Consider the following 16,585-nt stretch of genomic DNA (forward strand, 5'->3'; position numbering starts at 1 on the left):
TGGCCTTTCCCCACCACGCCAGTACTGGCATAGTTGTACCGATAATCTGTTGTTGTGTGGTGATTGTTGTTTTTTATGTTGGCGGTTGCGTATATATGTGTTGTGAATATCCTTTGCCTTGAGGCGTCCCTCTCTTGTATCCCTATTTTCCCTTGCCCTTGGTGTCCAAACAATCTCCAAGCGAAACAAAAAATCCATGCTTATTGCTGTGGACCATAACCAGGCGAGCCAGGCATGGACAGCGGCGTCTTCGGGTACTCGGTGTAGCTACCAGAGTCCGAGCAGGCCGCCGAGTGTTCGAGAGAGTGTGACAGAGGCGGAGTCTGTGTCAGGCACCCATCAGCAACGGTGATCTTCTTGAGAGTTTTTACGGGCCACGATGAAAGTTTTGAAGAGGAGGAAGATGTGGAGGAGGTGTAGTAGCTTGGTTCCGAGAGGCACTCACATTCGGGGTCAGATGCTCGAAGGGAGGAGGGTGGCCTCCGTGCATGGGCATCCCTGGGAAGAAGCCGTTGTTGTAGCTATCCAGGGCTTGCATGGATGGCAGAGAAATGGTGTTTGAGTACTCGGCGAGTGTTACGACTGGATCTTGGGGCATTTGGTGGAAGTTGTAGGGAGTGAACATCTCGTCGCTGGTAGGAACAGGGTAGCCAGTCTGGTAGTAGGGGCCCACTGGGCTGGTGGATCGATCTCTGTCATCCTCGTAGCTGTGGCTGAAGAGGTACTGATCGTGCTGTCCATAGGATGGAGTTGTGAAGTGAGGAGCGACAACCTGTCTGCCGGTGGCAGGTGGCGATTGCTTCCGTGCCTTGGTCGCTGGGGCGCGCTTCGCAGGCTTGGGTGCTGGGCTTGTCTTCTCACTGCCGGGAGAGGGGGATTCGTCTGATACTCCGGCCTTGCGCTCCAGCTCTTCCATGCGCTTCTTCAACTTCTTGCCTGTACCCAGCTGTTTAGTGTTTGCACTTGGAGTGTCGTCCCATGAGGCTACGTACGATAGTTGCGCTGGGCAATGCGGTTCTGTATCCTCCTCCTCTCGGCAAGGTCTGAGATCTTGGTCCAGTCCTCGTCGGGGTTGGCTGAGGGGCTGAAGGCGCTGCTGGTGCCGTGCGAGAATTGTCTTGCGGGCGCCATTGGGGCCTGCTGGTAATGGGTATATGTGTGCGGGTTGAGCTGGAACATGCTGGCCATGGTGAACGGCGTCTTGTAAAGCCAGGTAAGGTTTGGGATGAGAAGAAGTAAAGTGGTGAGGTAAGGTGAGATGAGAACCGTGTGCCAGATCCGAGAGGATGGGACGAACTATATATCCAAGTTGGTGGGTGCGGCGTCAAACGTCTATCTCTACGTCGGAGGGAGGGGGAGATCAGTCTTTAAGAGCTGGCCCAAGAAGATTCACCAAGTCGAGGTACTCACAAGCCCACATGCAGGGATTCCATGGATGGTCTACGGCAAATTGGCTGGTAAGTATCCTTGGACACTCTTGCTGGTTATTCTGCAGCCTGGTTGTGAGGTACCCGCTACAGACCCACCCGCAAGGATTCTTGGGTTCATGGGTCGTCGTGTCTTGGACCGGGGGTGAATATGGGGCCATGCATGGAACTGGGCGTGTTGGTTGTTGAAGATGTACCTGGGTACTTCGAGCATTTCATGACCGTGGAGGTACGTACCAAAAGCCTGGTGTGGTGTTGCACACCCCCTCCTCTCCCCTTCCCTCCATTCCGTCCACTGGGCCGGTACTGAGCTCTGAGGTTGAGGAGAGGAAAAGCTTCATGGGGCAGAGAAGCGCGGTTTGTTCCTAGCTGATGCTCATCTTGCAACCTAGGGATCCTGGGCCACACTCGATACCTGAAGAAACACATTCACATGTAGAGAAAAGAGAACCTGGAAGGGAGAAAGAAGAGGTTCAGCGGGGTCTTCCGCATGCCCGCTCCAGTTTACGAGGCACCTCAACAGCTGGGTGGAATGCAACGGGCACCAAGAGAGAAGAAACGGTGGAGTTTGAGCAATCAATCCCCTCCCCCCCCCCCCCGTTTTCAGGCAGCCGTAAATCTCTGTGTCGTGGGTTGGCGTGGGTAAAATTAGCCCTGATAGCGCATTTAGCCCAGTTGTGGTGGGTGGTGGCTGCAAAGGACCGCAAAAGCAGCGTCCAGGGTTATTTTCGGGGGCCTGGCGGTGAGTGGGCCACCAATGACAAGCCAAGTGCCCTGTCCCTTGTCTTCCGAAAATGCTTCCCCTCAAACTCGCGTTCTTATTGGTCAAGATCCCGTCGCCGGTTGGCCCAAGCTCACGTCCCCGGATCTCTCCACCACCGTAGGGCTGGGTTGCTATGCGCTAGTCTCTTTTAGGGCAATCCTAAAGAGAAACAGCCATCTCAGTCAACATCCACCGGTCCTTCCCCGGAGACTTCAGATGTGGCAGTGACAGAAATGTCAAGTGAGGATGATTCAAATCTATCTAGCCTTGTAACTAGGCTCGCAGACTCGGTGGTTCTCTCATGAGTCCCTCGCCGACAACCCGGAGCTTCCTCTCGAACTCATCTCTGGGGGCGGCTTGCAGCCTCATGGTGCAGCTGGAGATCACACTGTCGTTTTGCGGCGCAAACCCTCGGTGACACAGGCCAGCTTCGAGAAAAAATCTTGGCCCGTCTGTGCATATGTCGGGCCCGGTGGTTGCGTGATTGGGACCGATTCTCTGGGCCAGTGTCGAAGGGTGGTTTAGTCGATCTTCTTGTTTCTCGACTCTACAAGCTTCCAAGAAATGGCATTCAGTAATGAAGTCGCAGGATCTCAGGAGCATCGGGCTAGGTGAGGTGGCCGGTATCGCAGTGTTGCAACTGCTTGTTTTACATTTTACATTCGGAGGGTGAGGTTGACGGCCTCAGCGGGACTCACGTGCTTCCCTGTGCTTGATAAGAGGCAGGCCCAGAAATAGAGTCCTGACAAAGCACCTTGTCGATCAGTGATTGGCTGAGAGGACTGGGGGTAATTGGATTAAGGTTTTGTGTCTGGTGGCCTCTTGGCACATCCAGGGTAGTGGATGTGGCGTCCGTGCAGCCAGTCCTGATCGGCCGAATTCTGCTGCCTGGTTTTGAAGTGTCGATGGTCTCGACGGCAGACGGGTATCATCGTTTCAATCTTGCCCTGGCTCCATCACCAAGCTCTCTCCCGTCGCCCCGCATTCAATCATCGCCGACGATTGATTTTCCTAAAGAGAACTAACCAGGACCCGCATCGACCCCCGCTACAAAGTACTGTACATTAGTGTTTTTCCTCTTCGGCCCCCGCGCGTGCGGTCGTGATCAGTCATCGCCCTTTCAGCCTTCGTCCTCACGGCCATTTGTTTGAGATCGTGTCCATCGTCCGATCATACTGCTTGGCCACTACGCTGGCCGGCGAGTCCACAACTCTTTTGATCCTTCGTTTTGGTCACGGCATCACAACTTGGAAGGCTGTCTGGGTCAAGTTTGGTGCTCCTTTCACCTGCAGTTTTCCATCAAACCGCCTTTACAGAAGATTAAGCGTGGGAGGTCGTTGAAGAGACCCGCTATTTTCTGTGCCATTATCCAATCAGGTTAAATGGCTCGTAAAATCGGGAGCATTCCCTAGCGGCGCAATCTCCCGCTTTTCCCAGAGCCTTGGCTTCACTTTCATCTTGGCATCTGTCTCGATGCCTAACCTTAAACCAGGGCCCTCAGCCTTGTGGTCGCCGAACCCCTATGCAGTTTGGAGTAGTGGCTGCCAATTGTTTGCAAAGCGACGATGTTCAATGTGATGTTATTCACAACAGGATTCGGCAACCCTCGCTTCAGCTTACTGACGGGCCTCGAGGTTGACGACTTTGCTACATCCTTGACGCTAGAGATCACAGGCACCCATATTTCCCTCCAGGAGGAACTCATCTCTCCCGATATAGCATCACATGGTTCCTTTACCGACGCCCGAGTGACAAGTCAAGCCGATCACCGACTCGACGGCTTCTTGGCCGGCTCCGAGTGTCTAGACATCCTGCTCAGTCCAGATGTGGAACACTTTCCAGAAAGGGAACTCGAGTCCAGACGTTAGGAATTCGGATCAGCCCCGTTGGAGTATCACAGGTCGGCCGCCGACCATTCCCGCTTGCCGATCGTTGCATTCAATTGTTACTAGCCGTCCCCGCAAGATACCCTCCGACGCCACAGGATGCTTGTTTCAACAGTTCATGAGATGGTTACAGCTTCATGCGGCCCTGTTTCCTGAGGGGAAAATGCAGGCCGGGAACGTACAGAACGCATGTCACAGATGGATATGATTGGAGGGCGCTCGAACCTCATGCTGAAGCTGTGCCACGCGGGAGAGGTAGCAGCCCTCATCCACTCGGCCGATTCCTATCGCTAATTTCTCCGGGGACTTGACTATAATGGTGTCTCAGTCGGGGACTACGCAGGGTCTCCTCTAGCGAGTAGTATCTCTTTTGCCTGAAGTATGGTTCTGCGGAGATGCCGTCCAATGCGAGGGCGATATCGAAGCTACCTACCTATCCTCAGCGACAGCAAACGGATATCAAGCCATTCAGCGAGACATGACTAAACTCAGACAATCTGGAACACATCCATCTGCAACATATGACACTGCAGCTTCAATGATTTTGGCAGATAGCTTCCGAAAGTTCCCAAGATCTATGGCAAATGCTTCAGCGATGCTGTCGTAACATCTCCAGCTAGTGATGAAGAGCCTCTCTGTCTCCTAATGAGCTCAAGAAATTGGCAGGCACGACACATGTACGGGGTAATTCTGTGCTGACAGGTTCAGATCTCACCCAGGGTGTAGCCGTACGGCGGTGCAAGGGCGCGGTTAGGTCTCTCCACCGGCTTGGAACGGAAGCTCGTAGGGCTAGTAGAGAAAGTATCGTCCGTGTATCATTTTGACCGCTTTTCTGCCGTTGAAGACTAAGAAGATACCTTCCCACGTTTCAGCTCCATATATAAAGTGCTGACCGCATCAGGCACCTTCTCACCTGCCCACCAATACCTCCATTCGTCTGGAAAGCCACAGGGGCATCAATCTGTCTGAGGCAAACCTATTTGTTGCGGACGTCTGTTTGGGATGAAGCAGGAGCAACGGTCGAGTCCCTTTTCGGCCAGTCACAACCTCAGACCGGTTGATATATTTTGAGATGCGGCTTCGAGCAAGAGTCCCTGGCATTCTTGGCATTCTCGCAAAGCGATCCCAGGTTTGAGAATTAGCCCAGTTACGTGGCCATCTTCTTATTCTCCTAGGCGACTGACTAACTCGTTGCCTTGGACCATTTTCTTTCTCACCACGATGGGGACCTTCTCACATCATGTCAACGAGCAGCCAATGCCTTCACTCGAATCGTATAAAACCTGGGCATTCCCACCATCTCGACCGGACAGCCTCGTAAACCAGCCTGACAAAACGAGGCGGACTTTTTTTCTCGGGCGATATCACGGTTACAAGCGCACACGCACGTCACAACAAACGGGGACGGTTCAACCGCCCCCCGCAAGAGATTCACGAGGTCGAACGACCACCAGGGAAGGGTTATTACATACACCCTTTGTTGCACTAGGCGACTATTAGCGAGCGGACAAGAGCGGGTGTAATATCAACCACTAGGTAACCCCCAATCTCCAAATCTTGGACTCCGTAGCCCCCGAAATGTGAACTGTTCCTAAAGAAGGACCGAGAGCGACGTCTTCGAGGGACAGGCACAACAATTGACTGGCGCACAAAGTAGCCCCTTGCGCGGGGAGGGGGCTAGCTGCCGTTGGGTTGATTGTTGAAGTGCTTATGTCAGAATCTACTTTGCTGGGTCCGGAGGGGTACGGAGCAATGGGGAAACGTAGTAAGTGGTTTTGCGGCTCCAACACTAGTAGGGGACAAGAAAATCTTACGAACGGACGAACCATATTTGCCGGAGGTCTGTGGGTAGGGGGTGTTTTGGCGATCGCATCATTGATGATAGGCACCTGAATTGTTAGGGTTGCAGTTTGGAGGGGTTGTTTTACGAGTGCTGATATCGGAGACATACATGGTCGGTAGAAACGAGTTGGACTAACCGATAGTGTGGCAGAGCAGCCGTTTTGTTCATCAATCCCCACGCCATGGTATCATTGACCTCGTACTTTGACACGACTTCCTACCTGCTACCAACCATCGAAACGACAAAGGATACCTCGAAGCACCAAATCAGGAAAAGTGTACAAAAGAACGCCGGATGACGCGTCCAGAGTTCGTACAGACAAAAGTACTGAGCCATATCGGCATGTTTGAACCTTGGGACGTGGGCTAGATTTGGAATGGGGAGGGTGGTGACATTTTTCGTTAGGGCAGGGGGGGGTGTGTTGGTTGGGTTGGTGGAACGGAAGCTCGCAGTAGCGCCGTGGGCGCTTCTTCTTGATGGAAGTATGGTTGTTACTGATGGAGGTGGCATGTCTTGACACTATCAATGGCAGCAAATGCCCGCGCATAGGTTAGCTGCCATTGCTTCTGTTAAAGATAGAGGAGTGTCGATCAGTTTCTTAGATGGGAAAATAATAGGTAGCTAAGCATGCTTAAGGTAATTGGAACCGCTGGCACTATCTCCCCACTCACCCCCCCATCATTGCCAGCAACTTCCACATAGATACCTAGTTAGCTACCACCACCAACATCAACTTGAACATACACTACTGGCTTCAATCAACTTCCTGATATCTCTACAAGAAAAAGGGGGCATTATGACTCGCTAACATAAAAAACCCTCATACACCACCGTCCTGAAACAAGAAATTTCGTTGCCTATCATCAAGTGGATTTACCCACTCAAACGAGGCGCTCTCGTTCTTGGGTAAGGGTCGCTCCCAGAAATTAGCCCACTTCACCTCCTGGACTCTGGACCCCACTCAAGTTTGTTCACTAATCATGTGGAGAAAAAAAAACGGGAAACGGCCGCCAGGTTCAAACCGGTGGTTCGTGCGCCGGCCGTTAACTGTGGATCACCTAGATCCCACCTTGGATTGGTAGCAGTCCAAAAATCTTGGCGACAAACCCTTCGCAGCTCTCTTATTGCGACAAATCAGAATGGGGGAGGGAAGGTCTGGTTTGGTATGGAGAAGGGTAGTATCCCGCCTTTATGCAGAGATAATGAGAGAGCGATATAAAATTGCGGCTATGTTCGGTAGCTAAATGTCTTAGTATTCATGGAAGGCTACTGGTCACGTTGGGTTTTGGAGAGGGTGGGTGTTTTTTGTTTTTTGTTAACCACTGGGTAGGTGAATTCATTAGGGGTGTATCCTGCGGTCTTTAGATCAGGCTAGTGTGTAAGGTCACCAGATCTTGACCATCATTTATCGAATGGTGTTTCTTGCCCCCAAGTTTCAGGTAAAGATCTTCAACCACCCCCTCGGGGACCATAGCGACTTTCCATCTGCTTTCCAAGTGGTGAAACTTTCTGCAGAAAAATAAGAGCTGTGCCGCTGCCATCCCCGGATTGTTGATGCCTAGAGAGATGTGATATGAGATCTGCCCGCTCATGCATGGAAAAAACACAAAGTGTTGATATCTTACTGGGAACCACGGAGCATGCATTTTGCTAGAACCAACTCCCCGTGATAGGCGGTAAGGCAAACCTCTAGATGGGTGACGTGCCAGCTATTCAGGGGTTCAAGGAGGCCATGGTGGGTGGTTCGGATAGTTGGGTTTGTCTCTCGTTGACGGTGAAATAGGGGTCTCGACCGGCCGAGGCACGGCGCATCGGCTGATGATCTGCAACAACCAAAGACTTGACACTCGACGCGTCCCTCCTCCCCATTGTGGATAGATGTTGGCGCCCTCGACCGGTTTCGGATTGTTCAACAGACTGGTTCTGGCAGTCAGGGGTAACAACACCCCGTTTCCCGCTCAATGAAAAGGGGGTTGCGCCACCACAACCATCTCCAGGTCCCAGGTCTGCAAAGGTCTTGTTCCCGAAAGGATATGCTTATTGCCTGCAGCGGTTAAGGCTCTCTCGGGGGTGGGAGGGGTGGGTGAGTGCGTGTCAGCCGGAACCTGCTGCTTGGTGACGGCATCAGTCAGCATCTGCAGGGACTCGACCTCATGCAGATTTAATTGAACCCCAAGAAAGAAGCACAGTTTTCAGCGTTGGGGTTCATGGGGGAAATAGACAATACGAAGAGGAAAGAAGAGGAAGTTCATAGTCCCGGCGGTGAACGTTACCGTAACAAGGCCGAACCACACGGGACAAGACAAGAGGATGACCCGAAGTTTCTGTCGTCCCAGCTTTGGGCGGCCGCTCCAGTTCATCTTGGGCCGAGATGTTGTTTACGTGTGAGAGGCTATACCTTGCTCTGATATATGGTTGGCGGGAAAAGGCCACAACCATCCTGTCGGGTGGACAAGACATCGACTTGACCGCAAGGCCATTGCTTCATACCAGCTCCAACGCCTTGCTGTCAGGTCTAGAAGTCATAACCCATCTCGAAAACAACCTCTGACTACTTGTCAGGCAAGATTTCCGTCGCGGGCCGGCTGTGCCAGAGTAACAGCTCAAAGTTCGTCGGCCCACGAGTCATCCGGTGAGTGAGTCGAGATGAATTATGTATTACTGATACATTTCCATACATAGCACCCAACGAAGCCCGTGATGGATGTTGCGGCCGCCGACGCTGCTATTCTTGAGCCTCATCATGTTGGGACCCACCGCTGTCCAGGCACCCGCATCGTCTCTTCGTCTGCTACCCAGTGACTGTGGTCCTCCGAAAGCCGTCACTTGACGCTAGTTACCCGACAATTCATTGTCCATGTGACTGGAGGAAGCCGTTGAGGTTGGGGAAGGCGTGATATGATACTACAGCAACCCTTCACGGGGACACCCGGCTGCCCGCGTTAACGGAAGGAAATCAAGCCAGACTCAAAGACGCCACTCCCTTGCCATCCACGAGTAACCGTCGAGAGCTTTAGTCAGAAGGGTGTATCGGTAATGGGATCGGTCAGCAAGACGACAATAACTAAAGTCCTCAACTCAGATTGTCGTTTGATAGACTTTGTTTGATGGGGCCGTCCGCATCAAAAGATACCACCAATCAGAACCTCTCGCTCGTGTAAATGAGCCAGGGCCAGAATCCAGTCCCATGTCCGTTTGGTCAAGCCAAAGAGGGCAAAATAGCCGCTTTCGGTAACCTCAAAGATAGCCCCACCGTTTTGGGAGATAACAATACCTACCGGAGGCTCCGAATTGCTAAAAGGTTTCGAAAAGACCCGACAAATACAAAATGTTGGAACCTCCCACAGGAAACGCAGATGTCTCAGCACATGAGAATGATGGCCTCATACCAAGGACTTTGATGGCAAGTATGAATAACGGAGGGGAGCATTGGGTTGGGGATGAGCGCACACCATCCGTGCAATCAACACCCCACCCCCAAAACCGAGAATGTAGCGGTACCTCGACTGGGAACTGACAGCGGTTGCTCATCATGCCCATGCTCACACCTTCATAGGGCTGGGTGGCTTTGCCTCCTTCTCCACAAAACGAAGCTTGACGTGTAAGCTCTGCACTCCCCCACGACGCGGATGCACTTCCGCAACAAGTGTCTGGCAGCAGTATCAGTATTTGAAATCCACTCCGTGGCTGTTGATACTCCAAGGTGACTGAGTTCTGGCGGCCGAGTGCGGTTTGACTCGCCAGGACAACCGTTCTTCGGCGTTACATTGCTCGCCTGCTCCGCCGACCCAGAAGGCTCCCAGGGTTGATGCCCAGTTTGGGCTGTATTGGCGAACGGCTGGCGATAACAACGACGAAGGCGTCGAGCGCTCAGTAATTTACAGACAGCGAGGTGCAGATCTCGTTTGGACAGCGCAGTTTTCCACTTGATCTGGCATGCTTGATAGTGGTTTGGCGGTGTGGAAGAATACCGTGTTCCTCAAACGACTCGGATGTTCATGATGGAGGGTGGTGTTACATGAAGAACCGTGCATGAGTTGCATGAGAGGGTTGAGATGAAGTAACCAGTACCGCATGACAGGAACTGGATGCAAGAGGACCTTGCCAACGGGCCGACCTCCAGACAATTTACACATACGCTGAGGATGGATGCCAAGACGTACCTGACTGCCTCCTGTTAATCCCGTGTTCTAGCGTATCTTGTTGCCATTTCAAATGGAAATCCTCCTGCGTAAGGCTGTTAGCGCAAGCCAGTCGTATATCATTAGTATCATCACGTTCATGCTTATTATCATGAAGAGGCCATATCAAACTTGGTGATGGAATTTGAAATGGGCTGCAATGGGACCTTCTCGAGACCCGTGCAGCTGGTGAATTGATGCCTGGATGCAGGCCCAAATATCCAGTAACGCCCGAGGCGGTCAATGGCATCGGCAGCGTCATTAGAAGGTGGGTGTGCCTGTCTACCGTCGGGCGGTTGTGATGGTGCAGTTGAACTGACCTCTGGGAGCATATCCGGCGCGCAACACCATGCTAAGAAGCTTCCACCACCGAGGAACCGGAGCGCTTGGGCCAATCATATGGCGAGAAAGAACGACTTCTGTGCCTCTCCCGCTTTCCCGTCCTCACAGCTCTCGTACCCGATCCCTCGGAAGGGCGGCGTCAGGCCCTCGCACCTCCCCGTGAAGCAGCACACCAGGACGCAGTTATCACTAATCCCAAGCCATGGACCAAGAACCCTCCTGGTTGCGTTGGTTTTGAGCGCATTTCGTAGTGTGATAGAGCGACAGACTGGCCATCCAGAGCCGGGTATTGCGGTGACTGGAGACCGGTGTTCTTGTTTTGAGTCCCAGAAAGCAAAGAGCTGCATCAATAACTCAAACGCCACGAGAGGGGAGAGCGGCGTCTATTGCGTGGGACAGGATATGAAGTGCCTGTGCAACAGCTTGTGAAACGTGATACCAGGAGAGGGTGTCGTCGGCAGTTCTTGATGGGCCATGGTTCTGGACGGAAAAATGCGAGCCTTGGCTGTGGAAACTGGCAATATTCTGGAGCGCCTGAACACATCGCACAAGCGGGCGTTTTTGTGTGACCTTCGTTGAAGGCAAGCGCCGTGAGGGACCGCGTCTACCCCGCCGCTGGTGAACTTGTCCGAATCCCCGATGGCCACGCACCCGGCAGAAAGTCGGCCGAGCACCTAGGGCAGAGTGCTTTTCGTGCCAAAAGGGGTGTTGATGGACAGTCAGGGTAGTCCCGTATCTCGACGAGTCGTAGGGCCGAACAGCTGTCCAGGGTCGTTCGTGGGTAAATTAGCAAGCGAATATCTCGGTGGTACTCGTGAGGATGTTGAACCTGTGACAGAGACAGGGCAGAGCTGTATCAAAGGCCGAGGGTTAGGCGGCTGCTTGGCGACAGCGAGGCTCAGGCGGACCACGGGGCTGGAGCTGCACAGCTCTGGCTCTGTTGATGTCGATGGGAGATCGCAGACAGAGAAGCGGGCGTCGCATGTCGCAGTGCAGGTTGCAGTCTGCATTGGCGTTCCCCAGAGGGGCGCAGCATCTTTTGCAATTCCCGCCTGTTCTGGGTGCACCAGCACCAACGTCCACCAGGAAAGAGCGGGATTCCAGCAGAAGGGGCGGAGAGACAGGGGTCCAAGGCCCCCTTGTCCATCGCTGCAGAATGCGGCACGCCCAGTGCCAGCGCCAGCGGGGTGGGGCACGCCAAGGGCCCGCTGCTTCCCGCGTCCCAATGTCTTGGCCCTCGACACCTTTCTTGGGTGTTCTTGGAATCTCCTGAGGTCTTTTTGAAACTTCCCAATCAGGAAAACATATTCGAATCAGGCAAAGTGCGGCTTGACCCCTCGGTCACCAAAAAGGGTCTTGTTCAGAGTTGCCATAACGGACTGTCTGCAAGGGCGCTTTGAAGACCACCAGGGATCACAGCCCGTACCCTCCGAACAACCAAGCAACAATCCAAGCCATCTCCGAATGCGCAATTCTGACGACGACGACCACCACCACCATTTCGGACTACTATCCCCGCTGATCACGCACCCTCACGTCAACATGGCTGGCGGGAATTACGTGCACATGGCTGCTGCCCCTCGCCCGGCCCCGCGGCGCCCGCTCTGTCCCGTTTGCCGAGAAAGATGTGATATCAAAGTCACAGCCACCAATCTGATATTCGAGCACCCCGCAGCTACCGGAACCTCTGTGTAACCCCCTCCGAGCCCATCCATGCCATCTTCGCCGTATTCCCCCGCCAGTTGTTATCACCATCACCACCATCACCGCCATCACCATGATGATGTTGGTGATGAATTGCTCCTAGACCGCCGGATGTTTCCATCAGGGAGGGACGGAAGCAGGCGACTAGTTTTCGATGTCAGGGCCCCTTTGCCGATGATTATCATGGTGCCCCTCCTCCAAAGCAACATTTCGACCAATGTTCCAAAAGTACAAGTTGGCGTCGAGGCTGGTGTTACACATGCACATGAGCAGCCCGGTCTCACAGAATCAGGCTGTTGGGTCCCAAGGGCGCACACGCGGCATGGAGTTTTGCAACCGTTATCTCCAGATTGACTGGCACTCTCGCTCCAAGGGCCCATGTGCTACGGCTTTGTGATCCGAAGCGGACCTTTCTCCGAACACTTGTCCTACACCTCTTCTCCCTTCTTGGTCCTTCACGCTCCCATTGCTCCCCTTGGGTATGGTGGTGACGCCACGTGCGGACTACTCGGACTTGAACAACTGGAATAGAAGCTCCGCTCCCACCTCGGAGTAAGTTGACACGGAGACTTGTCGGATTCCGCTGGATTCGTGCTTTATGACTTGATCTGGCAGCGCGAGCTGGAAACATGAAGCTGGACATCACGAGGAGAACAACATTCTATATATCCTCAAAGATGGACTTTTAACAAAAATGAGGTAAGAATCCCATATATCTATCTATCTATCTGATGATAACGTAAGACCCAAGGCAGTGGAACGCCAACCCCAAGTTTGCTCACAGTCAGAACCCAATCTTATCTTGATCTCCCCATCAGCTCAGCTGAAGAAGGCAAAGCAGAAATGATTTGGGGGCAGAACGTCAAGTCGGTATGGGGGTAAGGTAAGGTGTGCAACGGTGTAGTTCGGTCGGAAAAGCGGCTGAAAGAAGAGGAGAAGGCCCCAAAATTCGCCGATGGATCGCAGGTTCGCAGCCCCCAACCGTAACAGTGTAACCAAATGGACACAACGTCCTTCCGTGCACCTACTCTGAGCTCCCAAGCATCCTGTTCGCTGGCTCGCAACTGGTTCTCCCAGGGCTGTCTCGTTCGTCCGCTCGCTGTCAAGATGTTATTTTCCATGACAGCCTCGGAAGTTATGACCAAGTTTTCGGGTACATCAACAGCATTACATCACAACTTGCTCTCTCAGCTTCAATCTGCAGTGACCCAGGCCACGAGAACTGAGAACTGGCCCGCTGGAGGGCACGACACAGGGCTGAGTCGCTGTTGTGGTAGGTTGGGAGTTTTTGATCCCGCATGGGTTTACGGAGAAAGAGAGATAAAAGTGCTGGCAGTAAGGAGCCTGCAGGTTAATCTATGCGGTGTTACTGCCCACCGTTTTGTTGCTCTTTGGTTTCCGGGGAGTGGGTGATTGTAGTCTTGTGACAGGCTCAGTGGGGGATGTAACCAACCCAGCTTGATGGGCAGACAGAGACGGTTCGGTTCGAGTTGAGTCACGGCGTCCCTTATGGAGGAATGGGCAAATGTCAAGTTGCGGTGAGGCGGGCGTTTTGGCGATGGGGTTTGGGGACTGGATGAGGCTGTGTGGAGAAGCGAGGAGAGCCGCGTGATCAGGTTCTTACGAAGCAGTTTGGGAAGGCTTGGTAAGTTGGCATTTGGGGAGTGTCGTAAAGGTCGGGAATGCTAGATGGCTGTGGTATTTTGACGCGGGGTTGGGGTTGTGTAACTAGATTGGCGAAATGAGTCCGTGACCAGGCTCGAGATGACAACGGCATTGCTTTAGAGATTTGGGCAAGGAAGGTTAGGCAACGCAGAGTCTCGGACTGGTTGGAGGGTGCTTTGCAGGAGGAAACGTTACTTGCTTGCGGGGATGGTGCTGAAAATAGGGAGTTAATTTGAGTAAGGCTGCTGTTGGGAGTATAGTTGCTCTGTTAAGAAAGTGCATAAGGGGGCCAAGTTCGGTGAGGCCACACAAGCTTGTGGTATGAATTCTATCAAGAAAGCAAGAAGACAAAGACCGTTTTATCCCACGACACAAGATTGACGAGCAGGTAAGGTGCCGGAGGAACCATTATATTATATGCAGGCGACCTTGTATTCTACGCTCTAGCTCGCACTTTTATCAGTCATCACGTCTTGAATGATGTTGATGTATGAAGTCGGTGCCGTAAGCTTACGACAAGCGTTCTGAGCCCCTGAGCCCCTGATATGGCACCTGGCTCTGAGGAGCGCGTCATCAAGTTGAAGACATGACATACTTCCCTAAGTTAAGTCGAGAAGGTGGAAGTAATGTATCTCAGTTATGTATCTATCCTTTAATCTCCTCTCCATGATCCTTTCTCTGTGTTTGTGAATATTGCTCTTTCTACCGCTTGCGAGACTTACGATCCTTTGAGCTCAGAAGCGATATTGGACTTCAGTACCATGCTCACTCGATCCTATCATCTGGGCTTCACCTAGCTCCCATTTTGTGTCAGTCCCCCCTTTAACACTATACAGTTCCCTATATCCAGAATCTACACTCATTTCCACATATTTGTTCTCATCCTCGCGAACATGATGTTGTCTTCCAACTCCCGGTTTAATATCTTCCTCAATAATGTCAAGCCTAGATGATACCTCCAATTCCCTATACTCAGAATCTTCACTCACTTCTGTGTGTGTTGGAACCACATCCATTTCCTTAGCCTGCGCTTCGGTATCGAGCTTAACTCTAGGCGAAGCCTGACCAGATATCTCCCATATCGAGCTTCCGTCAGTTGCCCGCGCTGATCTCCAGTCTAGTTCTGGTTATTCATCTAGGCCCATATCCCAATTTGCTAGCGCTTGAGTTTTGAGATATGCTCTTGTTTGCTGTCGTGACGATTTGAAGATTTGAAGTGAGACTAGAAAGGCGATGAGAAGTACCCCGGCTGCGGAACCCAGAATGGCGCCTGTCAATTATGATGTGTTTAAACTTGAGCCCCCAGACTCAACAATCAGGTCAGGTGGGCCGGTGCTCTCTTTATTGGTAGAATCCGGGCTAGCTGCAGTGGTAATGGGTGCGGTGGCTGTATTTGCTGGCCTTGAGGTGGCTGTCACGAAACTGATGCCACAGCTGTAAGCTGTGGCTGGCCAGGGCTGTGTGGATGGGGTCAATTGACAATATCGGAAGTAGTCTCTGAATATATGCTGCAAAGATTCCTCTGCGGTTCCCGGATCGAACTCAAAGGTGCACGAGTCGCATTTGGAATAGTAAAGTTGATAGAGAGTGTTCAAATCGGAAGTGCACAATCGATCTCCGCCCAATGTTAAGTGCTGGAATGCGGTTTCTATGAAGCGTGAATGTTAGATAATACTCGATGGAGACAATTAGAGGCCGAGTCTTTGCATACCACAAACTGCCCAGCATTCCGGTGGGAGTAGATTCTGAATCTCTGAGTTGATGCGTGGTGAAATCATTTTCTCCCGCGGCCTTCATGATGGGCAATGATCTTTGTCAGGGGGTGCACTCTTGGCCATAGCTTCCTTACTGGAGTATTTAGCAAAGTGCAAGGACTGCAGAGACAACTGAGATGATGGGAACAGATTTTTGTTCCCAACATAATAATGCCATTGAGTCTAGGATTTGTCATACACTGTCAGCTGATGTGGTCTGGTTAGGCACCTATTTAGGGAAGTTTGAGGTCACAATTGCAATAGCAACGACTCTCAGCATGTACTCTTTATATTAACATTGTGGGGGCGGGAAATATCATGTCTCTTCCGCCTCGCTATCTCCCGTACATCTCTAAACTTTGCGCAGCTTCGTTTCGAACCAGCCTAGCTAGATGAAACCTTTAGCTGCCTATAACCAGGTCCCCGCTCATCTCAAAACGAACTTGCTTCCGCTTTTATCAGGAGCTCGCCTCTTCCCCCTGGCTGGCTTGGGGTTTTCTTGTCTTCAATCTTGTCCAGAAATCACCTCTAACTCTTCATATCCAGACCTTTCACTCAGTTCGGCGCGTGGAAACATCACCTCCATCTCGCAAAACCCCGGTTCAATATCCATCTCGATTCTAGGTGGCGGGGGGTCGTCTAATTCGTTGATAGAGATTCCATTCATTTTCTGTGTCCCTTGTGATTCTATTTCGTTCAAAGCCTCCTCTTTCTTGCTGAGCTGTGATGCTCGTCGACGGTAGCCTGCCAGCTTCCAACACGCCAGTGCAGCCAGCAACAGAACAAAAACGGTTCCGGCACCAGATATTATTCCTATGAGTTGCAGGGAGGAAAGATGACCGCTACCAAGATCTTGGTTGTCTCTCCCTTGATGGTTGTCGATCTGTTCATTATCAACAGCGTGAGTAGGGGGGTTGTCTTCACTTGTTGTTTTCCAGTCAGAGGTCGTTGCTGTTGTTGATGTTGTTGCAGGGTACGTGGTGGTGCTCAAAGCTGTCTCGGTCGGTAATTGAACAATGA

At 52.2% G+C, this 16,585-nt stretch overlaps 1 protein-coding gene across 1 annotated transcript; it reads right to left on the bottom strand.

The window, feature by feature from the left end:
• Positions 1-200: 200 nt before the first annotated feature.
• PODANS_4_7250 (uncharacterized protein) lies at positions 201-1,296 on the bottom strand (the record flags this gene model as incomplete). The annotated part of the gene is made up of 3 exons (XM_001906075.1): positions 201-323; positions 446-936; positions 993-1,296. Coding segments are annotated over 3 exons (918 nt in total), but the record flags the coding sequence as incomplete, so codon positions are not given.
• Positions 1,297-16,585: the final 15,289 nt, after the last annotated feature.

This window comes from Podospora anserina, chromosome 4 (genome assembly GCF_000226545.1).
Source record: "Podospora anserina S mat+ genomic DNA chromosome 4, supercontig 4".
Taxonomy (NCBI): Eukaryota; Fungi; Ascomycota; class Sordariomycetes; order Sordariales; family Podosporaceae; genus Podospora; species Podospora anserina.